We start from the raw sequence: 27045 nt of genomic DNA on the forward strand, positions 1-27045 counted from the left end.
CACCACTTTTACGTTGAGCCAATAGGGTTTAACGACATTGCAAAACGCCTTTACGTCTATTTCCAACATGGAAGCCATGAGAGGAGGCGTGTGTGTGACTTTGGCACTGTGCAGTTCATGTATTTCATGGTAATCAAGAGCGGTTTCCTGGTAAATACCGCAATAGTAATCACAATTTAATACTGCATTTCTGAAAGTTGTTTTGTTAAAATAGTTTTAACTTGAATGCATTAATGCGGAGGGGAACAGTGTTTTAGTTGCAGCCAGCTAGCTAGCCGGCGTTGTCAAATGTTCATTGCCTAGAAGAACGTTAGCTAGATGTTAAGTTTTGAGGTCGTATGCAAGCTGTAAGATTAGTGACATGGAGTGTATAACGTCTAATTTGAGTTTACATGTCTTATTTAATACAAATACTTGAAATAGGACTTTTTATAGTAGGTCAACCAGCTATCTCGTTATAACGTATCTAGTTAGTTGGGTTAGCAAGCCCTCCCTCCCCCAAGGCATCATACAGCAGTACTTTTGACTATTCACTCCTAGCTGTGCAGGCGGTGATTGTCAGGGAGGACTCTTCACTTTAACAAGACAAGCGAGTGTTGGCTGTATACTAGCTATACCTTGACTTTGGAACTTTCACAAATAAGTCACACTGTGCCGAACAAAATGCTCCTGTCGCTGGTTGTGCACACATACTCTTTGCGGTATTGGTTTCCTGCCACGGTGATGCTAGGCACAGCACCGGCTTACCTTCTGTCATGGGGTGCCTGGCGCTTGCTGTCTACCATCTTACCAGCAAGACTATACCACCGGCTAGACGACAATATCTACTCCATCTATCAGAGCATGGTCCTCTTTTTCTTTGAGAACTACACGGGTGTGGAGGTGAGTAATGTTTGTTTCATGTATATTTTACATTTATTCATTAAGCAGACGCTTTTATCCAAAGTGACTTCCAAGAGAGAGCTTTACAGAAGTGCATAGGTCACTGATCATCAGGGGCGGATCTAGAAATTTTCATTTGGGGTGGCAGTGGGGTCGCAGAAGGGAGTTGTTGGGTGGCCAACAACTTAACATTAACTAATTTAACACTTAACATTAATATTATTTATGTTCTGTAATGTACAAATAATATTTTTCAAAGGAAGATTGGGGTGGCAGTATTTTTTATTGGAGTGGCAGCTGCCACCCATTAGATCCGTCACTGCTGATCATAACGAGATAGCCCCAAAAACATTGCGGGTAGCCAAAACATGAAGCATACGTTGTGAAAACCAAATCAGTCCCAATGGGAAGAATTATAAGAGCATAAGCATGAGAACCATAAGAGTATGTGACGGGTATATAATGGATGTGGCCACGCTCCGTCACTACAAGGCGTCGTTCGCCACTCGCTGGGCTTGAACGCACAACCTCTGACTTGCCAAGCGTGACCACTACCAGCTACGCCAAAGAAAAGCTAGCTATTCCTTGACGTGGGTGGCCCATGACATACCTGTAGGGGTGGAAAGATACATGTATTCGTACCGAACGGTACGGGCGTCACGGTTCGGCTTGTGAAATTGCACGGAGAATACACAGTATAAAAATGTATAAAACTCGCGTGCAAATTAATTAATGTAATGCGGAACTACTGTAAGATATTCGTGTTCTTTAGGGACAATCTGTAGCCCCGCCTTAGCTCTGAAACTGATTGGCGCCGCCACCTGTGTAGCCGAGCTGTGCCTGAGTGATTCAGAGATAGCTAGCAGCAGCAGCACTAAAGACGTAGCCTATGCAACACTATTGCTAAATATGAATGTGCGTAGTGTAAGTATAGCGAAAAATAGCCTAAACTTTCCTAGACTTTAAGCTGCGGTACTAATGCTGAGGACTCGCTGATATTGCTGTCTTACTAGAACGTGCATTTAGTCTAGCAGACGCGAGAGTAGTATCTATAAGTTGTTGCTAACGTGTGCTGATGGGTGTACACACCCAATAAATTCCAAATTTCCAGGCCTCTCTAGTTTCTACTCTGCCACGACCTTCTGTAGCTTCTCAGCTAGGTGAGTGCTTGTGTGCTGCTCATACAGGGGCCCTGTCTGTAGAACTGACGCTTTCATTTCCCACTCAGTCAATAAAATGAGCAGTCACCGTGAGGTAGCTTTCGGTAGCACGACAAGTCCAACCATCAGGCGTTAGTGAAACGGAGGGTGCAGCTGACAACTCGCGCTCCATCAACGTCCGTGATTTGTTGTATATGGGACCAGGGCCGGCGTCGCTGCTACTGTATCCCTGCCTGTGTTGCGCTGTTGCTCAGCTAGTAGCCTATCGTGTCGTGGTGTAGGAGGACTGATCGACAAGCGCATCATACATTTAGCTAAGACTTGCATGTACAGTAGTTAGTCTGGAGCCCTGCTTTTGCATTTTTGTTTTGCTTTTCCCCCCATTGTACCGAACTCGTACCAAACCGTGATGTCTGAACCGCGGTACGAACCGAACCGTGACTTCAGTGTACCGTTCCACCCCTACATACCTGAGGAGTGAGTTTCACCAGTTCACACCAGTTACATATGCAGTTAAACAAGTTACAATTAACCAACATTTTTTTGTGTATATTTCTATCACGTCCAGTGTTGGAATGATCTGAGATGTTGGGTAATACAAATAGCATGAGACCTCCCAACTTCCTATTTTTCCTTCAACTCTTATGCTGGGTGCAGATTCTGCAAAACTTCGCCAGCCTAACCCTCCTCAGATCACAACTTATTTGCCGCAACACAACCTCAGAGTTTATTTCCTCTTTGAAGCTGCTGGTGCCCATCATGTTTAGGTTACAGGAAGAGAGAAAACAGCTGGGGACTCTTCTAACTAGTATACAGAATGCACAACACTTCCGTTCTCACAATATAGGATGTCAGCTGCCATCTCTTAATACTACACAGCTCTGTAATGTAGAGGTTACTGTCAGTTGCTGCACAGGAACTTGTCAAACCAGCTGAATACCAGACTCTTTTTTTTTTCCAGCCAAAAGTAGAGCCTAGGGTGTGATTAGCTTTAATGTAAAAAACGAGTGTATAATTGAAGTAAAACTTGATTGCCAAATGTATTCACGGTTTGAAGCATTCGAAACGTTGCCACTGATGCATTTTGTAACGTGCATTTTATGGATTTTTTTTAACAAAGATGCAAACACACCTCCATATATTTGAATGGACAACTTTTGAATAAGCCAATGTTAAATTCCGCACTGTGTTGAGGTCTAATGATGGCCTATAGTACAAGTTTGAGGCCAAGCTACAGTTATATGAAATGTACAATGAATCTCCTTTAGACTAGGCAGTGTGACATTCCATTTGTACCAGTACCTTTGTGTTATTGTCAGTGTTAAGAGGCAAGAGTTCACCTTGGGTGTGTATTAATGTGTACCACCCTGAAATAATCTTGATTCATTCTTTCTGTACGTTATCTCTAGGTGTGGTGTTAATTTTGTGATATATCATGTAGTTACATTTGTGCCTGTTAAGGCTTTGTGAGGTTCAGCCTAACAATTGATCTTAACATGAACTTTCCTCTTTGTTTTATTTTAAAGATTGTTATTTATGGAGATATGCCAAAGAAAAAAGAGAATGTGGTCTACATTTCCAACCATCAATGTACCGGTGAGCTGTCACGATTACTTCTAAAACATTGTAGGCTTTCGGTTTGGGCAGGGACATTTTTTTAAATTTTGAAATGAGTCTGAAACCGTGATGTTCCCCTTGTTCTTGTCACAGCGGACTGGATCATTGCTGACATGTTGGCCATCAGGCAGGATTCTATTGGCCATATAAGATACGTTCTTAAAGATGGTCTGAAGTGGCTTCCGCTGTATGGATGGTACTTCTCTCAGGTAACAGCTTACATTTTATATTGCGGTGTTCATAGCAAGAAGGACCTGGGTATGATTCCCTCTGTGTTTAATTCCTGCTTGCGACACTATGGTTCTCAGTTGGGATAACTTCCGGGCCTTAAGAGGAAAAAATCAGTGGACACTTCTGCACTGTGTGCATCTGTTCCCAGTGTTGCTGCTTTTGCACGTGTCATTTCTAAATTATAAATATTTATTCTTCAAAATATGTCTAAGATAACTGTAGATTATGCTGGATTATCAGATATGTCCTACACATACATCCTACAATTGGCTTCTGTTTTTGTTAACATGAACTCACTGTTTGATTAAATTAGATCTCACTGTATTTTATATTGATTTATTTTCTTTAAGCACGGAGGTGTCTACGTTAAGCGAAGTGCAAAGTTTGATGAAAAGGCAATGAAAAAAAAGCTCCTCTCACAGACAGACCTGGGAACACCGGTAAGTACTTAAAGGGACTGTCCACCCAAAACCTCTGCGTGACCTTCTAGTCTCCTGAGGTTTGTCACCAGAAGACTACCATTCGCAAACTAAGTTTTATTCCTCAGGACGATAAGCTTAGTCTGGGGACTTGTTCACTTAACTGTACCCTAAAAAAAAACTGAAAAGACCCCTAAAAAACTGTCTGTGGGCACCAAGTTCGGAATGTAAGCAGCAAGATATTTTGATGTGACAACTATGTGCTGTAAATACCCAAGAACACATCATGTGTAATAACTTATATATAATTTTTATTTTTACAGATGTATCTTGTTATTTTCCCTGAGGGAACTCGGTATAACCCAGAGCTCAAGAATGTGATCACAGAAAGTCAAGATTTTGCCTCCAAACAAGGTGCTGCTCATATCAAATTGATCTATATTTATCCAAACATGTTTCCTTACTGCAGAAAACCACTGTTTCTGGTTCATGCAGAAATGTATTCAGTTGGTGCTCACACACCACTGATTAAAAGTTGGCGATTGAAAACCATACTCAAATGTCGCAGTTGACAAGTAGTGTTTGGAAACCACTTTTCAGATTGAAATGTTTAACCCAGTGAAGGTTCTAAAGCTAAACTCATTTAGAAACATTGTTTGTGAAATGGAAGATGTTACACTCTCAACTAACTTTCCCATATATGTTTAGGTCTCAACACCCATTTTATTTATTTTTGCCGAAAGGGTTTAGTGGGAAACCTGACAAAAAATGAAAATAATTCATGGAAGGTTTTTTTTTTTTTTTTCTCTCCATTGTTGGTTAAGCGCCAGTAGCTTGGCGGCCATGACAAGTGAGCTGCTTAGATGAAATATCCCAGAGGCTGTGGCTTAAAAACCGGGCAGTAGATTATTTTGTGATTACCAAAGTATGTAACTGCTGTCTGATAAGTGATTATCATGTTGCCAATCCGAATTCACAACAGAAATGTTTTAAGATTGAAAACCTGGTACTTATGTAATGGTAAATGACATAGTTGGATGTTGGGCTAATATAGTCACAGACTGATTCAGTATTCAATGGTTTCATTTTACAAACTTTTATTCAGATAGACCAGCCTAGGGGAAATCATGAAATGTGCCTACAGTGATTGGTCTGGTACAACATTTTGGGTGATACCAGCTTGTAATATGCGTGTCTCGCAATCAGCAATGAATATAATTTGCCCCTACAAATCCTTGAAAAGAGCTTGTGAGATTTTGGGCTGTGCCCATTCCATTATCTGCACTTAGTAAGGTTAAGGGTGCTAGAAGAGGAAGAATAGTGCCATGTCTTTTTCACCAAAAACTGGACAAGGCAAGGAATTGGATATGAGCTGTTGTTGACCCAAAAAGTCCTGTGGACTTTGGTCGGAGCTCAACCACAGATTTATACTGAGAATAATAGTACCTTTATTGAATGGCACAGTCAACTGTATGTGCTCAATAATTGGCACCCCTAGCAAAAATGGGTACGAAGTGCTATACATTTTTTACCCTTTTTGTACTGTATTTTTTGTACTGACTTTTATTTAGAAATGTATTTCACAAAAGCCAAGACCAAGAACAGACATTTAATCTGGAAAGGAAAGTTATTCAACTACACAATAGCACACTGAACAACAGGCTGAATAGGTGTCCGGTATGTTAACGTAACCCATTAACAGTTATTCAGCTACACAATAGCATAAAGAACATACCTATACCTGGGAGGCTGAATAGGCTAAATTAACATAACAAGCTAACAAGTCCAACAAGCAAGTTACCGCTAAGATAGTTCACAAGCTCCCGATTCATTCCACATCACTGAATCTGTTGAACTCGTTGGTTCATGTCAGTCAGTATCAATTAACATTTAAAAACATGTTAAATTATATATATTTTGATATATAAGTCGCACCTGATTTATATATCCTCGCAGGACCAGTCAAACTTTGAAAAAAGTGCGACTTGTAGTCCAGAAAATACTGTAATTAAATTGTCACATAAAAACATTTGAACAATCCAACCTTAAATTGAATTCAATTTATTTAGAGACATTTGGTCAAGAAGTAATTTGTGCCAAAATTTTTGGCACCCCTAGAAATTCTTATGAACAAGAGTTCCTATAAAACTAATATGTTAAAAATTGTTTTCAAATTACAAGAGACTGAGGAAGTATAGGCTGTTGTTTTCGTTCTTTTAAAAATAAATGTTGTGTCCAGTTAGTTTAATTGATTAATGTTGCATTGCCATCTTTATAGTGTGGGTGAGAGTGAGCAGTTTTATCCACCAGAATGACTAACCCTTCCTAATGTGTGGCATGAAGAACCCCTTTAGTCTCAGGGCTACACGCAAAAGGTGTGAATTAGTGGCTGTAAAGCAGAACTGAAAATTAGTTTCATGTTCATCACACAACAGAAGAATGTGTTATCAACTACCCATGCAAATTTGAATTAAAAAAAAAAAACATGGACAAGTATGTTAAATTAGGCTTTGAAATTGTGAGAACATTTAGCAGTCTTCTCTGCTTGATACTGGGGGGGCGTGTTAGCTGAAGGAGCTGAAGCTCCACCCCCTCGAATTAATATATATTTTTTTAGCTTTGCACATGCTTTCAGCAACTAATTTCACACGTATTTAATGTACTGAGAAGCAAATCATGGAATTTGCTTTACGGCACCTTTAAGTGTAATGGTGTGAGGAACACTGACCTTAAGAACATCAGCAGTGCTAGCATAACATTGAATCAGCTGCTTTCAAAGGGTTGCATTTCTGGATGAAATGCTGGATAGCTAACAGAACGACAATATAAAGTGGATACTTTCATATAGATCAGTGAATTTTGTTGCATAAATCAATGTGTTTTCTGATGTCAAAACTACCTGCACATTGCAAATGTGCACAAAACTCTCAATACCAAATCAACTTTTACATTATAATCACCGGTGCACATCAAGGACATAGGCACTATTCCTACCACTTTAGCCTCCTTAGTTGTTTTTTTAAGGTATGACTATAGACTATAGCGACAGGGACAATGTTCGTACAAATTTAGTCTCCTCAGTCAGTTGTGTCATATTTGAGAATGCGATACATGCAAGACTATTTAACATAATCGCATAGCACAAAGGATAAAATACAAACATTAATATAAACATAGCAAACACCCCGTAGGCTACATAATCATGTGCATGAATGTACCAGAGCATTGGCAATTTGTTTTAAATAATGAGAAATTGCTTTTATGATGTGCATAATTGACTGTAATAGATGATGTGGAGGTTGAACAAGTAGGCCTACTGCAGAGATGACACAATTTCAATTGTGATCTGAGAAATATAGGTACCAAAGCCACTGAGAAGAATTCCTGTAATCTGTGTCACCAACATTATCGGAGGCACTTTGCCCTATCTGTAATTTCAGGAATCTGTGCTCATGCCACCAATTTTATCACGGGCACTGTGCACTATATATAGTTCAAGTAATTTGTATTTGTGTGTTTCATTGACATCTTAATCACTGATTGCATCATGGGCACTGTGCACTAGTGTCATAAATGTAATTGTCCAGGATGACCTTGTGGTATACTGTGCGCATATAATTCAAACACATCACTTTAACATGAGTAGAGACCAGTGTTGGGTAAATTACTTCAAAAAAGTAATTAATTACTAATTACTTCATCAATATTGTATTTAAAATACTTAAGTAATTACTCTGTCTGAAAACTCAATAAGTAATGTAATGCATTACTTCTTACAATGCCTATAAACCTTGACTGGATAGACAACAGAAAAGTCTTTCAAGAATTAAATACAATTCAATCTTGGAATAGTTTAGCCTTTTAGCTTTTTAAAACAGCCTTCTAATATTTAAAATTGTATTAACACATGTAACCTTCTTTCATCTTTAGTTACCAAACAATATGTGCATAACACAAAAACTTTAAGTTAAACATGACATCACAGCAAGGCCGTAGCCATGGAGTCAACATTGGGGGGATGATTTTTTTTTTTAAATAATAATTTCGGACAGCGTGTGTGGTTGCCTGTTGGAGCGTAGCACGTTTATATCAATATATTGGGGGTGACATTTTGACCAGATTTGAATATTATGATTTTTTAAGCTCACCTTCAGACACTTTGCACTGGCGATGTAAAATCAAGTTTTGCCTGCTTAAAAGGTGTCGCTGAGGTGTTATCTGTCAATGCCAAAGTAAATTCCTTGTCTGTGCAAACTTTCATGGCGATTAAAACCCATTCTGATTCTGATGAACATGGATCACTCAAAATGTTTGTGGATGCTGCCTTGTGAGGTGCTTCAGTAGGTTACTTGTGCTAGCCGCAGCCGCATATCGTTTTTTCTCCCCAGGACATCGCTTGCACTTCACATTAATGTTCTTTTCAACCTGTCAAAAATAGGTAAAGTACTGGGATTATTTCCATTTGGTAAAACAGCTAGAGCTACTTGCTTCAGCCGAGTCCAAAATCTTCCACTTCAAACCGCTGGAGCCCGCGCTTATGCAGCGAAAACTCACGTCTCCCATGCAACTGCACTACAGCTAACGATTTTAAAGAGGCAGCATTCACTTTTACCCTAAAACGATACATTTAGATTTTAATTCAATATTGATTTATACAGAACTGTTAGACTAATTTACAGTATGTAAAGCAAGTACATTACAAGTAACTGTAATTAAATTACCTAAAAATTAACAGTAATCCCTTACTTTACTTTCAGTGTGTAAGTAATTTAATTATAGTAACATTTTACTTACACCCAACACTGGTAGAGACAAGACGCTATCTTGTGAAAAACACACAACACGCCTGTATAGGTTTTCCTCCCGTCTTCCCTTTGAGTCACCAGCCGCCACTGGTACACACATGCAGTGTTTCCCACATGATTTTGTGACACTGGGGTGTGTTGGACCTTGGGGTCTCCCCCAGTTAGAAAAATGTGTACATTTCACAGTTAAATGTGTCAAATTGGTGCACTTTGAGAGAAAAATGAAAAAGCTTGATGTATGAAGAACTGTGTGCTCTTGTTTTAGGGGCACTGACAGAAAATATAGGGGCACACACCTTAAATCGACCTGCAACACAATCGTTCCCATTTTCCCCATTTTAAATGCATTACTGTTAATGTGGTGTTTTTTTGGAGTTCACAGTACTAAGGCATACATTAATCCATCAAAGAAATTAAGCAAAAGTGGCTTGTGCAATTTGTGTTGGAATTGGTAAATTATATCATTATTTTTGTGCACACAGGTCTGGTGGTTTAAAATGCCCTGTTTCCATATGTGTGAATAACATGGATGTGTATCCACACAGGACTGGCTGTTCTAGGCCACACACTGACCCCCAGGATGAAGGCCTCGCACATCGCCGTGGAAACCATGAAGGACCACTTGGAGGCTGTTTATGATGTCACAGTGGCATACGAGGGAACAGTTGGTGCCAACGGTGAAAGACAGCCTGCCCCAACAATGCCAGGTAAGGGGTTGTCTGAATGTGTCCACCACAGAGTTAACCACAGTGCCTGTTTCACATCAGATAAAGCAATGAGTGTCATTGTTAGGATGAAATACAGTCTGTATTAGGCATGGGGTCTCCATCTTTTACCCTACAATGGATAAAATCAGACAGGATCAAGCGGGATGTAACCAGACAGGATGTAAACCCTATGAGCAACATTGCACATCCAATGACCTTTGGATGGACAGTAGAATAGTATCGTCCAGGAATCAATGGATGTGTCATGCTGCTGTTGTGCTGTCGGTTCATCAGTGACGTGACATTGTACTCTTAATCAAAGCAGAGGAAAAAAAGTGATGGAAGTGTACATTTCCTGAAGTTTCTTGTAAACGACCGTGTGTGTTGTTTTTCAGTCCCTCTCTTGTGCACAGACCTGTTTGCACTGCTGCAGTGTGATAACATCCTGTTTCTCTCCGGAGTAAACACTTATGTTGCCAGTAAACAGAACAATGAGTGTTTGTTTTTCTTTGAACACCTCCATTCTTTGCCCATTCCTGGACATGTTATTGAGGTATTAGTACCCCAAGTATATTAATGAGTGAGTTATTGGACAAGGGCTCAACATGTACATAAGAATGTATTTGGTCTCAACCAGCCAATGATAATTTTTATAAGTCATGTAGCTTTAAAAAAAATGTATTACCCATCATTCTGTTTGAAAAGACTTCATTATATAAAATAATTTTTTTCTGACATTTACTATGTCAGCATGCACATTCGTTTACTTTGGGCTGGGTGGTATGGCCTGAAATGTATATCAGTATAATTTGAAGCACGGAAAATAAGTGTATATACAGCATAACCAAGCCAAGGTTGGTACCTGTTACGTAACGGAATGTATTCGTATTGAACCGAAACGGAACAGGCATCACGATTCGGTGCATGAAATTACACGGTATAAAAATAAATACAAGTTGCATGCAAATTAATTAATGTAACGCGGAACTACGGTTAGATACTCGTGTTCTTTAGGTACACCTAATCTGTAGCCCCGCCTAAGCACTGAAGCTCTGATTGGCGCCCCCTTGAGTCAGAGATAGCTAGCAGCACTAATTATACTTCTTCGTTTTTACGGACACGCACAAAGGGAACGCCCTCTCCGTCAAGGAACTCCCTCGGAGAGTTGTACGTGCACCTCCTGATTTTCCTGACTATCCGTCCGCCAGTCCGTCATTTTACGGATATCCCTTGGCTGTGATTGGTCCGTATTAAGAACTGTTTGCGTCAGGGGCGGGGGAGGGGTTGCCGTGACCAACAAGAGAACATAATCCTTTGACCGCCATTGTTGTAAGTTTTTACAATTCATATTTCAGCTAAACAGTACATGTAAATCAGCATCTGAATTCAAATGTAACGGGAAATGGGCAGTGTAGTTGCTGAAAATGTGCTTATTTTATTGATGCAGCGGCTCATTTGTAAATTTGCTCCGACTTTTCGATAACCTAGCTAGCATCGCAGTGCAGCGCCATCTACTGTTCTGGCGTCGAATTGCTTTCAGCACGCAGAGCCGTCGGAGTAGTATAAATTCAACCAATCCGTGCGTACGTCTGTCCGTAACGGAGTCGGAGAAGTATAAATCGGCCTTTAGGACGAGTATGGTGAGTGGTGGCAACCCACAAGAGATAGAGGACCCGCCGGCCTCTTTAAGATCGCAAGTTTTCCCAATCAGTTACAGTAGTACAGGCGAGAGAGTGGTGGATAAGACAAGTACTGTGTGTTGGCGTTGTTCAGCAGTTGTGGGGTATGTGTAGGGTGACCAGATGTCCGGATTTCGTGATGAAAAACTAAAGTGAGACACAGAGATTCCTGGCATTATTAAATAGATAAACCCTTTGAAAGCACCTCTTTCATATGCCAGTAGTCAGCACTGCTAACCTGGCCGTATCAGCACTGCACTCCATTGGACAGGGCTTGAACGTACAGTACAGCTCCCGACCACCGCGCCCGTTTTGGTAAAAAAAAAAGCTTGCAACGCCAACACGAACAGTTGTGCGCGCATCTAGGTGGCAGAAAACCGGGAGGATAGCCTTTATAAAAGCTAGAGAATGACACGAATAATACAAATAGTTAGACAAAAAAGGTAGAGGATGACAGCATTGAAGAGAGAAAGCAATTCCCCATTGATCTGTCACATCAGAATTTTGATTTGGGTCACGAAAGTCTTTAAATTTGAGTGAGTGCGTCGCCAGATAGACCGCAGTCTTACTAGGCGGCAGCCATGTCTCTTTCTTGGTCGCGTCATGTCACAAAGTTAATAATTTTACAGTTCGGTCAATTGTACATCAAACATTTTACACCAAGAAAGTCTAGCAGGGCATTTCAAGAGATATGGGAATTCTGCTTTTAGTCAGCTGGTCCTATGTGAAGACCAAGCCTCATGGACAAGGACAACACATCTCACATTGAGCAAGAGGAGTAGTAGGCCCCTGGAATCCCCTGAATTAATAAACTATTTCAAAAAGTGAAATTGGTTGATTTAGTTTAATCCATCCTGAGGGTGATCTACAATTTATATTAAAACCGGGGCGGCTCTACACGGCCCGGTCAACAACTTTTTGGGATTGTCCTCCTTTTTGACCCTTTGTCCTCCTCTTTGGACCCAAGTGTCCTCCTTTTCAGGGTCATGCTTCTAGTCACCCTAGGTATGTGAGTGGAAATACATCTAACATGCTAACGCATATAACGCATCTGGATAAGAGTGTGTGCTAAATGACAAAAAATATCCGACACCATCACCCAGGTGTGCCAATTACAGGAACGAGACAATACAGTACTTAACCAGCCTTTAGATACGCATACAAATAGGGCCCAAAAAATCACTGAAGCTATCGGAATTTACATGTCATTTTCAATGCGCCCGTATTCACTCGTAGAGGAACCTGGTTTGTTTTGCTTTTCCTTCCATTTACCGAACTCGTACCGAACTGTGATGTCTGAACCGCGGTATGAACCGAACCGTGACTTCAGTGAACCGTTCCACCCCTAGTACCTGTATAGAGATAGCGTCACACGCAGGCCCACCCCAAGATCCATCCCCAATGACCAAGGGTTGAAGAGGAGGAGTCCGGTAGGTATAGGCCGAATCACAATACTCCCTCTTACCCCTCGCTCTTAGTTTACCCCTAGCCTTTGGCCCTCGAAACTGAGGGGTAAGGGCTACATATCCCTAAGAAATGGGACGCCACTTAGTTACAGGTACGTCATCTAGCACGTATCGATATCTCCAAAGCAAGTAGTGTTATGCACTGATATTAAACGAAATTTGCTGCTAATGGAGTTTACTTAAAACTGTAGACATGCTAGTAAAAGAAATACGGGACTGTTGTGCAATTCAGCACTGTAACATTAGCTTACCAAACTAGCGATTTTTAGAAACGTTTCAATTAGGAAAATGGTTGCAAATATATATCTTCAGGACTGTGTATAACACAAAACAAGACTGTCATAATTTTTCGATCAATTAATTAAGCCGAAAATACAACATTTATCGGGCTCCCTGGATGATCTGGCCACCATTGTTGCCGGTCACGCAGTATTCACATAGCCCTAGGTTTCAAGTAAGCTCCCGATCTTACTTGGTTTTAAGGGGTGTATACCCCTTAGTCTTAGCCCTACCCCTAGCACAAAAAGAGTATTGGGACACCACTAGCTCTCACGGGAACGCGCAAATCTAAGGGGAAGGGGTAAGGGGAAGTATTGGGATTCGGCCATAATGTCTGCATGCAAATTCGGGAGGCACGCATCTGCAATAGGAGGCATGCAATGCAATAGGACAAGAAAAACAGTGCTTCGCAGCCGAAATCAACAGCAAGGAAAGCGAACAACTACGCCAAGGCATGTCGGGTAGATCTCAAGGCAAATAATCTAGTCATACCCGGGTCAGCCACAGTGAACACATACACACCCCCGCGCGCGCGCCGAGGACAGAGAGTGCGAAGGAGGACACGATTTTAAGAAGGTAATAGCGATTAAAAGGTGACGGCAACAACCAATCAACAATCTGCTTCACAGATTTCAGCTACAAATACGCCACGAAGGGTGGCTAGCTCAAGGACATCAGCGCTGGGTACCACAGGGTGGTAGAAGTATGCAGTCTTCGTCTGCCCCCAATTTGAGCAGGGCTCTCGGAGTGTAGCTGCGTGAATGCCCACATCCAAATCTCCGTCGCCGAGTGGTGGAGGGATGGGGAACAAACACCTCCCTGACGGTTGACATGGGCCACTGCAACCCTGTCGTCGGCTCAAAGGAGAACATCCTGATCCTTTAACACCGGAGTGAAGTGGAGCAGTGAACGATGCACTGTTCTCCCAGTTGACAGCGAAACCCAACCGGGTGCAGGGATTCACCTGCGAGATCGTGTTATGGATGACTGCCAAGCCAGGATCAAAAGATCATTGAGGTACACATATGCCCCTGCGAAGCACCAGGGCTGTCGCTACACACTTGGAGAACATCCTGAGAGTCAGTTTAGCCGAACGACAAGCAGGTGTGTTTTCACACCTGACCCTCGTAGGCGAAGCGCAGGTATTTCTGTAACTATCATTGTAATTGTAAGACAACCCAACTGCTGCCAGACAACCCCGCCTTGGGCCGTGATCCCCAACGGTATCTCGAAAGGGCCAAGAAGGTCTTGGTGCAGCCTTGCTAGGAAGTGCGGACATGAAGAAGCCCCTCGACTCTGAAGAGTCACAAGCTAGCTTGACAGCCGTTCTCTGACGAACAGCACAGAGTGAGAGACTGAAAGTGGGTATGAGCCTCAACCGTGTGCAGACCTGAAGGAACCCAGTCTGTCACAGATAATTTGGGGCTGTGGTAGACTCATCTTGAAATGAGTGCATCGATGTGTTAAATTTGGAAGACTCAAGTTCCTGCAAATTAGTTTCATCAGAAGCAGATGTAGCCAACTCGGATGCAGTGTTGATTAAAGGATGGAAGCATTGTCTTTTGCTGAAAGACCAGCCAGGAGGGCCAGACTCTTTTCTTTTTGGCTCAATTACACACAACACACAGAGGTGTGCCTCGGACCCTACTAAGTCATTTTCGATCCCTCCTGCGCCTCTTAAGGTTGTAACCATGATGGCACCAGGAGTAAAGAGGATGCCACCATTGCTGGAGCCGGAGCGGAAGGAGGAGGCATGGGAGGATGACTGGAGGGAGAAAGACCCGCGGGACGCTCAGTTGTCAACTTAGCAGTTGCCGCAAAGAGCAGGGTAGAAAGAGCAGGGTAGAAAGAGCAGGGTAGAAAGAGCAGGGTAGAAAGAGCAGGGTAGAAAGAGCAGGGTAGACTGCCGTTTTCCCATGGAGAGGCAAGCGCGATGCAGGAAAACAGGAAAATGACCAATTTGTCGATAAATCGTTGGCAATTCGTCCAAACATCACCAACTTGGATATTTATGATTAACCAAGTTTCCTTGGTTGTTGGGCTTTCATTTCAAAACTGGGCCTCTTTTCTAATGGCCTTGCTTACTTAAACATAAATTGACTGATTTTACAGGGTATTTCACAATGTTCCTTAAGGTCTCCAAATAGGGTATGTAACATTGGTTGGGCTGAAAATGGCCCGGGTGCTGTTCGATGCGCCCTAATGCAACCCTGTGAAATAGCCCTAGAATGAAACGAGAGGGTTTCTCCCTTTTATGGTATGCTCATGAATATTTAGATGACCTGCTTGCTTATTGGTTGGTTTACAATGAGCGAAGCTGTGGCTCAAAGACGCAACATAGCCAAACATGCATTGTGAATTGTAGATTTACATGACAACACAAGTTATTTATTCGAATGAAACAGTCAGGAAAATGAAATAACGTTAGTCCCATTGCCAATAAACTAAATCATCACACATTCTACCTATGCTAGATACAGGATAAGTTAGCATTGCTAATAACTGTTAGTGACAAAATCATACTTGCAGCTTGCGGTTCTGATGAGCATAAGGTCACATGTGTATATAAATTTGGGGGCGTGACAAAGGTACAGACCGGGGCCACAAAAAGTGCCGCCACCGACAAGTTAGCTCAGTTTTGCAGTCAATGACCTGTTTAAGGCATAGATTTGTTGGAAATTAACGTTGTCACCCGGCATGTAGTTTGCAGTAACATAAATCATTACTTATCCCGTGGGTTCTCAGAATAACATTGGTAGAGTAATGAATGGATATACATCCACAAGTCTTAAGGTAAACAATGTCATTTGATGGATGTTGTGGTAGGCTAGAATTCTCCTTCCCCCCCCCCCCTTTCTTGATACAGTAGCAGTACGTGTAACAGTACGTGTTGGATAGGCTCTTCCGGATGTTGTTTAGTCTTTAATTCATGTTTATTGTTTGACAGAATTCCTGTGCAAGGAATGCCCCAGAGTCCACATTCACTTTGAACGTGTGGACATGAAGGAAATTCCTCTGGAGCCAGTGTTTTTCCGCAGGTGGCTGCATGAGAGATTTGAGATCAAGGACCAGTGAGTATCCTCTTAACATGTCCCTTTGGCCCTGTCTAACATCACTGACACATCCACCAGCTTGGGACAAGTTCTCAGTCAATGTAGTCTCTAGAATGTCCTGGCAGTACTGATCACTATCAAGTCAACCACTTCAAATCTTCAAGAAAACATGAGACAGCATATATAGATAGATTTACATATATATTTATTATTATTTTGCATTACTTGACTTTTGTAATCTCATGTTCTCTAAAAGAGACGAGAAAGTCTAAAGTACATCAACTGTCTTGCTATAGGCTGCTGTCCTCGTTCTACGAGTCGAAAGACCAAAACACAAAATGCAGGTTCCCTGGACAAAGCAAGATATCTCCTCTGAGCTTCACGAAAACATTGCCATCCCTACTATTTTTGGGAGGACTGACACTGCCAATGCTGTTGACTGAGTCAGGCAGAAAACTGTACATCCGAACCTGGCTGTATGGGACTCTGTTGGGCTGGCTCTGGGTGAATGTTAGCCCCTGAGTGGAGGATTGATTACTGCCATCATGACATCCTCTATGGCCAAGGACAGACCCGACCCTTATTCTACACTTACAAAGCAATGAGTGGGGTTTTTAAAATACTGGTTCAAATGGAGCTTCAAATAGTTTGGGTTTTCATCTGGCTGATTGTCTGACCTTTTAACTGTAAGAATAATGCTGTGGAAAGGATAGAAAGAAATATTTCATATACCCTGGTCGATTTGACCATTGTTTTACCATGAAAAGGTGGAAGGTCAACAAAGTATGGCTTTCGTCGCCATATGTTGGTCCTCTTTGGATTTTTACCTTTACCTCAACCGTAATATTAGCAACAATTAAGTTTCCTTACATTATTAATCCTATTAAATCCAGCCATATAGTATTTTTGTTCATGCCCAGTGTCCAGCATCTCTTTTAAACATGATGTAGTCTTTCATTAATTGGTCTGATTTAACAGTTGCAATAATTGTCATAACAGATCTCATGTCTACCACTCATTACAAACCTATTTTAGTGTTCCAGACATTTGACAGTTCAAGTGACATGCTCTACGTTAAACATTACATATTAATGCCAAGTTCCATGTGTGCTCACTTTGCTTCTTTTGTTGCTGAAAAAAAAGGCAGTTGTTGCCAAAACTTGAACTGTAATTGCAGACTCCTGAAATGAACAAGCAATGAAAGGATAACTCAACGGCTTGTTCCTAGTTATCTTGTTCTAGGAACTCAACTTACAAGTACTAAACATCGACGTTGGTTTTTTTCTTACAGTACTTAAGTACATTTGTTGTGAGAGCTTTTGATTGAGGTACATTTTTGTAAGTAAATGCTGCTATTTACACAATGTTACAGACAACAGAATGGATATAGCTTGCAATATGTCGACAGCCATCTTGAGAAGGTGTATTTAAAATGTAAATATTTTTGAATGTATGCTCCTACAGAGCCAACTCGATTATAAACACCTTTATTCCCCCCACTGTTACCACTTTACAAATTCTTTCAATTACTGAAGTTGTCCCCATAGGGTTGGCCAATGTTTTTATGTCTGGCCAATGTTTTATGTCACTCCAATAGGCTTGCATATCTTTTCTTCATACTGTTCAGTGGCAAAATGAGAACAGTTAACCAATATTTTTTCCTGTTTAAATTCATTTTCAAGAGAGCATTGTGTATTCCCAGAAGATTAAAGACACAATTGAAGTGCCAATCGTTTTTCGAAATGTGTCTTGCGAAAGGGCAGTCAGTCTGCAAATGTAATCTAAAAAGGACTGTCCCCTCTGACAAGTGCTGGCATGTCCTCTACTGGACAGCACTTGAACTGTGGAGCACTGTACTCCTTTTCAATGTTAATTTTTGGCATATTGTTAGATGTTCTTCGGATGGTAACTGTGACGATGAGAAATGATGTATGAGCCATTAAAAATTATTTCACATTTGTTAACAAAGTTTAATTGTGTTGTCAAATGAAGAGGAGAGACAATGCCCATGTTGATAACATTTGGTTCTCTACTGTTAATGTAAACAGATTGTTTCTACGTTGATGTACTCAAAGGTAGCAGTAATTCTTGTCAGCCTTGTTTTCCTCGGATGTGGGACACCAGGGTATAGTTTTTACATTACATTACATTTTGTTTTAACATGGCATATATCATATGACCGCTTTACAAAAATTACACTCCAATAAAAGCCCATACGTGTGCCACTTATGCCTATCCTTTGATACTTGTCAAGGCAGTGCAGCCAAAGAGCCATACACATTCACTGTTTCTGGTGTGAAGCACATTTGAAAATGATTGACTGCAGCTTACATCAAACATGGTCAGAAAACTTGTAGTGCACAATGACTCAATTGTACTTGTGTTAATTTCATTTGTGAGAATAAAGACATGTCCTTATAAATGTAGACATGTTTCTTTAACAATCATCTCTCAGATAATTACAATGTGATATTTACACTGGCACCACAAATGGATAAGGTTGTGGTGCAGTCTGGTACAGCTACATTCAAACTGGATTTATTGGTCGGATAAAAATTGTTTGGTTATCATCATACTATAATGCCAGGCATCTGTGTTTGTCTGTCTTTCTGGCTCGATTATCTGGCGAATAGGGAATTGCATGAAGTTGAAATTTGGTGGGTTAGGAGCCAAAGATGTACAGTGGGTGAAATTATTGTGAAAATAATTGACCTATAAATGTGACCGCGTTTCACCAAGGGATGTAGCCATCGTTTAAATGGTAATGCATTTTGCAATTGGCAGGCCACTTAATTTTATTATTTATTAATTTATATTGCATTTCATATTGCCAAGGTTTATTGCAATTGACAATGCATTTTTACAATTGGCAATTCAATGTGCAATTTGAAAATGCATTTTGCAATCAGCAATATGTCAATGCAATCCTCAATTCACTTTGAATCCATATTGAATAAAAATGTAAATGAAAGCTCAATCAATTGGATATATTGCCACCTTTTTCTGGGACTCATTCAAATGGAAATGCATTTTCAATTGGCAATAGAATGTACAAAGTGACAATGCTTCCTGAATTCAGTTAGAATTATTTTGGATGAAAATTTAAATGAAAGTTAAATCCATAGCATTCCATATTGCCAAGTTTTTTGGACTTAAATCAAATGGAAGTGCATTTTTTTTGCATTTGAGGCAGCAAAACTGCCCCCCCAGTGCATTAACATTTACTTGTCACCATGCACTTTTGGTCTCAAAATCCAAATGGAAATGAAATCTGTCAGTCCTCTCATGATTTGACATGTTAGTTTTAATTTGTTTGTTAATTATAAAAAAAATCTCAAAGTAATATAAACACTATTTATGTAATCAGATATTTTTCGTTTTTTAGCACAACATGTTGAATTATAGGGGGTGGCCATTGCTCGGGGTTAGAGAGGGTCATTCAGTAATCGCAAAAGTGGTGGTCCAATCCCGTACTAACAATCCTCAACAATAAACCAAACAACCCTAAGATTATCATCCACACTGGCTCGTTTGATATCCTACACAAGAAAACTGGCACTGAGATACTTAAAAAACATTTCACCCAGCTACTGAACACACTCAACAGATATCAAGATGTATTCATCAGTGGACCAATTGCATGCTTTCGAAGAGGAAAAGAAGCCTTCAGTCGACTACTATCTTTCAACACATGGTTGGCATCTGTCTGTCTGGCACACAAACTGAGATTTATCGATAATTTCAATGTGTTCTGGAACTGTGCAGACCGTTTTCAAGCTGACGGACTCCACCCAAACCGTAGAGGATCTCAACTACTGACAGCAAACATCAGTCACGTGCTCCTGACCACAAATCAAGTTTATCTCCCTATCCCTGTTGTGTCTAAGCTGACTGACACATCCCAAACAACCTCCCATGGAACAGAACAGAACATTCAAACAGCCTCCTGCAAAGACATGGGCCTTGCACAGATCTGCACCCCCCGGATGAATTCCCTTGTGATGGAACAGCTCAGTGACATAGACTTTCCCAATGAAAAGCCACGCTAGGACAGCCACCATGCTATTTCATTAGACATACCGGTCATCATCACAAACAGAAAATGGCATGGTAAAATGCATGGTTACAAACCTGAAACTAGTGTTAGAAGTCACAGAACTATCCATATTCTTCAAACAGATTTATCAACCCCTGTTTTATCTGTTAATACCCCACAGATGAAACTGGCCCCTTCTAAATGTTAGATCACTAAATAACAAAACATTTCTAGTTAATGATCTGGTCAAAGAAAACAAATTGGACTGCATCTGTTTAACAGAAACCTGTCTAAACAACGACACGGCAACAGCAACTTTGATAGAAGCGTGTCCGCCAGATTACAGCTTCCACCAAGTTTCTAGGAAATCCAAAAAAGGTGGAGGAGTCGCAGCTATTTTCTCCTCTGAACTATTGTTCAAAATCACTGATCTAGGTGAATTCACCTCATATGAATATCTTGCTATAGAGCTCAAAACCGAATCAATACTTTTTGTCATTATATATCGGCCACCCAAGCACTCGCCAATATTCATACAAGAATTCTCTGAACTATTATCACTATGTGTCACTAGATATGACAAAGTAGTTTTAAACGGAGACTTAAATATCCAAGTAAATAAAAAAGCCGACCCAAGAACTATTGAGCTCTTAAAACTCCTAGACAGTCTCAATCTAACTCAACACATAACAGACCCAACACACCGGCACGGAAACATACTAGATCTAGTGATAACAACTGGACTAAATATCAATAATATCTCAATAACTGATCTACCCCTCTCAGACCATCATTGTATACTTTTAATGTGGAAATCATCCTAACAAAAACCACAAAAGAATTCCTAGTCCAAAGAAGATATTTAGACGATACAGCTATGATGACATTTTCTGAACAATTTGCTCTATATGAACCAACTAGTCATGATTGCTCTCTGAATGAAATGGTAGAGAACCTCAATGATGCACTTTTATCTGTGTTAGACTCTGTTGCACCACTGAAAACCAAAAAGAAGTCCACAAGCAGAACCACTGCTTGTGGACTAACCACCTACAACAAAACTATCCGTATAGCGAGGAGAGAATATTTCTCCAACATTATTACAGAAAATGCCAGAAACTCCAGAGTTCTTTTCTCCACCATTGACCAGCTGCTAAACACTGTCCCTGCCCCCCCCGCCATCCTCAGCAGTTAAATGTGAAGAGCTTGCTTTGTTCTTCAAGAACAAAATAACTTTGATCAGAGCTAGTACTAGTAATAGTGGGGTCGAAAGTGACATCAGTAGATTCTGCAACATAACCATGAGCACATTTACCTGTATCACACTTAGTGAACTTTCAAAAATTGTCAGTAAATCTAACTCCACAACCTCAGATATTGATCCTATACCCACAACATTCTTTGAGCGAGTGTTTGATAGTGTCTCAGGTCCGGTGCTAGAGATTATAAACACATCCCTTAGAACTGGCGTCTTCCCAGATGCCTTCAAAACAGCTGTTGTAAAGCCCATATTAAAGAAACCCAAATTGGATAACAGTCTACTTGCAAATTACAGACCAATATCCAACCTTCCATTTATTAGTAAAGTACTGGAAAAGATAGTTTCAGTGCAACTAAATTCTTTTCTTGAAGAAAATAACATTCTGGAAGTCTCGCAGTCAGGTTTCAGGAAATATCACAGTACTGAAACTGCTCTCATCAAAATAATTAGCGACCTCAGACTAAACTCTGATGCAAATAAAGTCTCTATCCTTATCCTATTAGATATCAGTGCAGCATTTGATACCATTGATCACAATATCCTAATCAATAGACTGGAAAAGCTTATTGGGTTCACGGATAGTGTATTGAATTGGATGAAATCATATATCACAGGAAGGAAGTTTTATGTTAGTTTAGGAGACCATAGGTCTAAGAAACATGACAACTGCTACGGGGTTGCACAAGGAAGCTGCCTAGGTCCATTACTTTTTTCTCTTTATATGGTACCACTTGGTGACATAATCAGAGAACATAACATGAATTTCCATAGCTATGCGGACGACACACAACTATATATATCCACTGAACCCAACGATGCAACGGCCATCAATTCCATTACCAGCTGCCTGTTGGCAATAAACAAATGGATGAATGATAACTTTCTTAAATTAATGAAGACAAAACTGAAGTCCTACTACGTGGCCCCAAATCCAAAAGAGAGATGCTTACTAAGAATCTAGGAAGTTTAACCCCCTGGCTTAAACCAGAGGTGACAAGTCTCGGTGTAATCCTGGACTCAGATTTGAATTTAAACGTCCACATTAATTAAGTGACCAAAACTGCTTTCTTTCACCTGAGGAATATAGCAAAGGTACAACCATTCATAAACTAAAATGATGCAGAGAAGTTAATTCATGCTTTTATATCCAGCCGGCTGGACTACTGTAACGCACTTTTCGCTGGACTTCCCAAAAAAACCACTGAAAGACTACAGCTCATTCAAAATTCTGCAGCTAGATTATTAACCAAAACTAAAAGGAGAGAACACATTAGTCCTGTCCTAGCTACTTTACACTGGCTCCCTGTTACCTTCAGAATTGACTTTAAGGTCCTATTCCTCACATACAAAGCTCTACACGGACAAGGACCTAGCTACATTGCTAACTCTCTTATAAACTACACACCAGCTAGAATACTGCGATCATCAAATGCAGGCCTATTAGAGGTCGCCGGAAGCAGCCATAAGAAGATTGGTGATGCTGCCTTTGCCAATTATGCCCCAAAACTATGGAACAAATTACTCATAAATATCAGAGAAGCAAATACGCTAGACATTTTTAAAAGACAGCTTAAAACCTACCTTTTTACCAAAGCAGTTAACTAATTTTTATCTCAGAAGGGCCTTACAACTGGTAGTAGTTATATTATTGTTTTTATAGATTTGCTTTGTATTCCCGCAAAGATTGAGGCTTGTGTTTGACTTGCACTATTATGTGTTACATTTGATCAATTTTGTTGAGTTATTGTATTTTGTTATTCTGTAGCTTTTATTATTATTATTATTATTATTTTACTTTATTTTATTTTTTAATTTTTTAATTGAGAAACCACAAAGACTGTGCAAGAGTGCATGTGTTTTGTTATATGGTTGGAAACTGCAAGTGCAGCTCGGATCTAAGACGGATTCGAGAGACTGCAGATAGAGTGCGGCTTGTCTGGGTTGTTATATGTGTGGAAACTGCAAGTGGCAGCTTGGATCTAAGACGGATTCGAGAGACCGCAGATAGAGTGCGGCTTGTCTGGTTTGTTATATGTTTGGAAACTGCACGAGGCAGCTCGGATCCAAGACGGATTCGAGAGACCGCAGATAGAGTGCGGCTTGTCTGGGTTGTTATGTGTTTGGAAACTGCAAGTGGCAGCTCGGATCTAAGATGGATTCGAGAGACCGCAGATAGAGTGCGGCTTGTCTGGGTTGTTATATGTTTGGAAACTGCAAGTGGCAGCTCGGGTCTATGACAGATTCGAGAGATCGCAGATAGAGTGCGGCTTGTCTGGTTTGTTATATGTTTGGAAACTGCACGAGGCAGCTCGGATCCAAGACGGATTCGAGAGACCGCAGATAGAGTGCGGCTTGTCTGGGTTGTTATATGTGTGGAAACTGCACGAGGCAGCTCGGATCCAAGACTGATTCGAGAGACCGCAGATAGAGTGCGGCTAGTCTGGTTTGTTATATGTTTGAGATCTATTACTTTCATCACTGTATTATTGTTTTTGTTGATTTTATGTAAAGCACCTTGAGCTGCAATTCCTGTATGAAATGTGCTATATAAATAAAGTCTTACTTACTTACTTACTTACATTTAATCATCTCAAACCGGAAGTCGGCAAGCTCGCCAACCCATCGATGGCCCACCGCATTTAACTTGGCAGTACTCATCACACAGGTCAAATGGTTGTTATCTGTATACACTGTAAAGTGGGGCGCATAAAATAGATAATCTCTCAATTTCTCACTTATGGCCCACTTTAGCGCCAAACATTCTAGTTTGCCTGAGTGAAGGTTGTAATTTTGTTCAGCCGTCGTCAGTGTTCTAGAGCCATAGGCAATTACTCTGAGCTTCCCTCCCTGACGTTGATATAGCAAGCACCGAGCCCTTGTTCTGATACATCCGTATGTAGCACAAAAGGGAGGTCGAAGTCAGGATACCCGAGCACTGGTGGACTGGAAAGCATCTCGTTGAGCTGGCCTAAAGCTCCTTGGTGCACCTCAGCCCACTGTATTGGGGTCCTGGATGGTATCTTTGCTCCTTTCACCTTCTTTTGCTTAAGTTGAGGTACTGCAATGGCAGTGTTCTTTGCCTGCAAGAGCTCATACATTGGGCTAGCAATTTTAGAGAAGTCTTGAATGTATGTCCGGTAATAACTGAGAAATCCTAGCAGCTTTCAAACTTTTCCAACAGTCTTGGGGGTTTTACTTCCCAAAGCCTGGATGGCTTCAAGATCCTTAGGATCAATCCGGACTCCCTCAGCAGAGACTAACCTTCCAACATAACGGATTTCTTTCTTGAAGAGCTCGCATTTAGTTGGTCTGAGTTTTACCCCATGGTGTTGGAGGGCCCTCAGGATGTGTCTCAGAACCTCAACATGATCTTTGAATGCTGTAGAATAGCAGAAGACATCGTCAAAGTATGGGACGCAGCACTCATCCCGCAAGGAGTTAAGCATTTCCTCCATACTCCTCTGAAATGCGGCCGGGGCATTCGAAAGTCTAAAAGGGACGCGCACCCACTCATACAAACCCCATGTAGTGATGAATGCCGTCATGTGTCGCGACCCCTCTGCAATGAAACCTTGATGATAGGCTTTTCCCTGATCCAAGATGGAGAACCAGCTGTACCCCCTGAGCGTGTCGATGAGATCTTAAATACGTGGTAGGGGGTGTCTGTCTAGAACTGTCTTCTGGTTCAGGAGTCTATAATCAATACACAGCCTCAAGCTACCATCTTTTTTTCGGACACAAACCACAGGGGCAAAGTAGGGAGATTTTGATTTTACTATCCACTTCTTTGCCAGTAAATCCTGGATGTACTCTTTGACTTCTTTGTAGAGAGGCTTCGGTACCGCTGTGTATGATCGCTGCACTGGAATGTCATCCTTCAGAGTTATGCTCATTTGGAGGCTTGGAACGCACCCAATGTCCCCGACATCCTGAGCGAATGCGTTTGACTCTTCATAGAGCATTTCCTTTACTGCTGCTTGTTGTTCATCTTTTAAATGGCTTAAGTCGACAGGGGGATGCCACAATCCGGATATTTCTGTTTCATCTTTGCCACCCTCGCCAAACGGAACAGGTGAGTCAACACTATTGACCTCAATGTTGTCTGTTTGGTCTGTTTCCACTATCTTTTCAATTGGATGGATGTTGCCTAACATTGTAAAGTTGTCCAACGTAATACTGTGTTGGCCATGGTTGCATACGGGGATCTCCACATAAGGCCATCTTTTGTGGTGGACCTCAACCAGACCATCACCGAGATCTAACTTCTTCAGCCTCAAGTCTGGATGATTCACCTCAAACAGTGCCACCGGTGGGGTGAATTCAGCTGGCACCTTACATTTGATCCATGTTGGCCAGGGTGGATAACAACGCTGTGCCGACCAACTCTCACTGGTACATGGTCGGGATCGGTGTCCTCGGTCTGTACAAAGTTCACTATAGCCTCAACTTTGTAATTTTCAATCCCCATGGCCTCTCTCAACAGATCTGCAATAACAGTGACAACTTCCATTCCACCTGTCTGCCCTAGAAGGAGTTCCTGGATCACATTAAAGCCAAATATAGGTCTCACAAGGCTCACACGGCTAAGCAACTCGCTGTGATGTTGATTTGTTAGTTGGTGAATGAGGAGGGGCAATATTGTAGTAAGCTCGTGCTGGTACTGATTTACTTGTGTCTAGGTGGGACTGCATACTACAATCGGTCACAGGTTGTCCCTCTGCCATGACCGGGGTGCGTTTCCCAATGGCTTAGATCCTTACAAGCATCCCACAGCACGGTGTCCCTCTTCCCCACAGACAAAGCAGTGGTTGCAGTTAGTCCGGTTACTCGCTATGCAGTTAGGGCATCCATAGGGTCTTTCTTTTCTTATTGGTCTTCCCTGTTTACTGGGACAATGGCAGGTGCACAGCGGTTGGGAGTTTGATGTTGGTGGCCTTGCTGTTTCTGCAACATTTGTCTGTAGGGAGCTTACGGCCTGAGCGAGAGCCTGTACTTGAGCGCTCAGCTGATCAATTAGCTCATCTTTAGCCTTAATATCAGTGTTACTCTTTTATTTGGTCACCTCACTAGTATTAACTTTGCTACTCTGTGCATGGACTATTTTTGGGCGAGTGTTATGACCCAAGCGTCGTTTCCTCTCACTTTCCTCACTTGTTATCCTGGTAAGTTATCTCAAAAGTACTTCATCAGTAACTGTAGGATCAGTGAGCAGAGGCTTCAACTCCCGCCTGATATCGTCATGCTTCTCACTCAAGCCCTGATAAACGGAGAAATGTTCGGAGAAAGACATTCTATGCTGTTCGCGCCTCATACTTAATGTCCGAATCAGTCTGTCTGGACGTGAATATCACTTTTTGTTCCATTCTGGAAAGAAACTGTTGTGGCGTTTCATGTGCATGCTGTTTGGCATTCATCAGCTCCTGAAACAGTTCAGTGCTACTTTTCTCTCC

The 27045-nt window shown here is 41.3% G+C and overlaps 1 protein-coding gene across 2 annotated transcripts; it reads left to right on the plus strand.

The window, feature by feature from the left end:
- Positions 1 to 63: 63 nt before the first annotated feature.
- On the plus strand, positions 64 to 18713 carry agpat5 (1-acylglycerol-3-phosphate O-acyltransferase 5 (lysophosphatidic acid acyltransferase, epsilon)). 2 transcript variants are annotated; one of them, XM_047029664.1, is made up of 9 exons: positions 64 to 882; positions 3569 to 3638; positions 3753 to 3868; positions 4241 to 4330; positions 4633 to 4723; positions 9660 to 9821; positions 16193 to 16316; positions 16595 to 16827; positions 17195 to 18713. In XM_047029664.1, the coding sequence occupies exons 1-8, from the start codon at positions 664 to 666 to the stop codon at positions 16818 to 16820; spliced, it is 1098 nt and encodes a 365-aa protein (XP_046885620.1). In that variant the 5' UTR covers positions 64 to 663; the 3' UTR covers positions 16821 to 16827; positions 17195 to 18713. The 2 variants fall into 2 exon arrangements, with proteins under 2 accessions (XP_046885620.1, XP_046885619.1); XM_047029663.1 differs by having other exon boundaries at positions 16595 to 18713.
- The last annotated feature ends 8332 nt before the right edge of the window (positions 18714 to 27045 follow it).

The sequence above is a fragment of the Hypomesus transpacificus genome, chromosome 11 (genome assembly GCF_021917145.1).
Source record: "Hypomesus transpacificus isolate Combined female chromosome 11, fHypTra1, whole genome shotgun sequence".
NCBI classification, from domain to species: Eukaryota; Metazoa; Chordata; class Actinopteri; order Osmeriformes; family Osmeridae; genus Hypomesus; species Hypomesus transpacificus.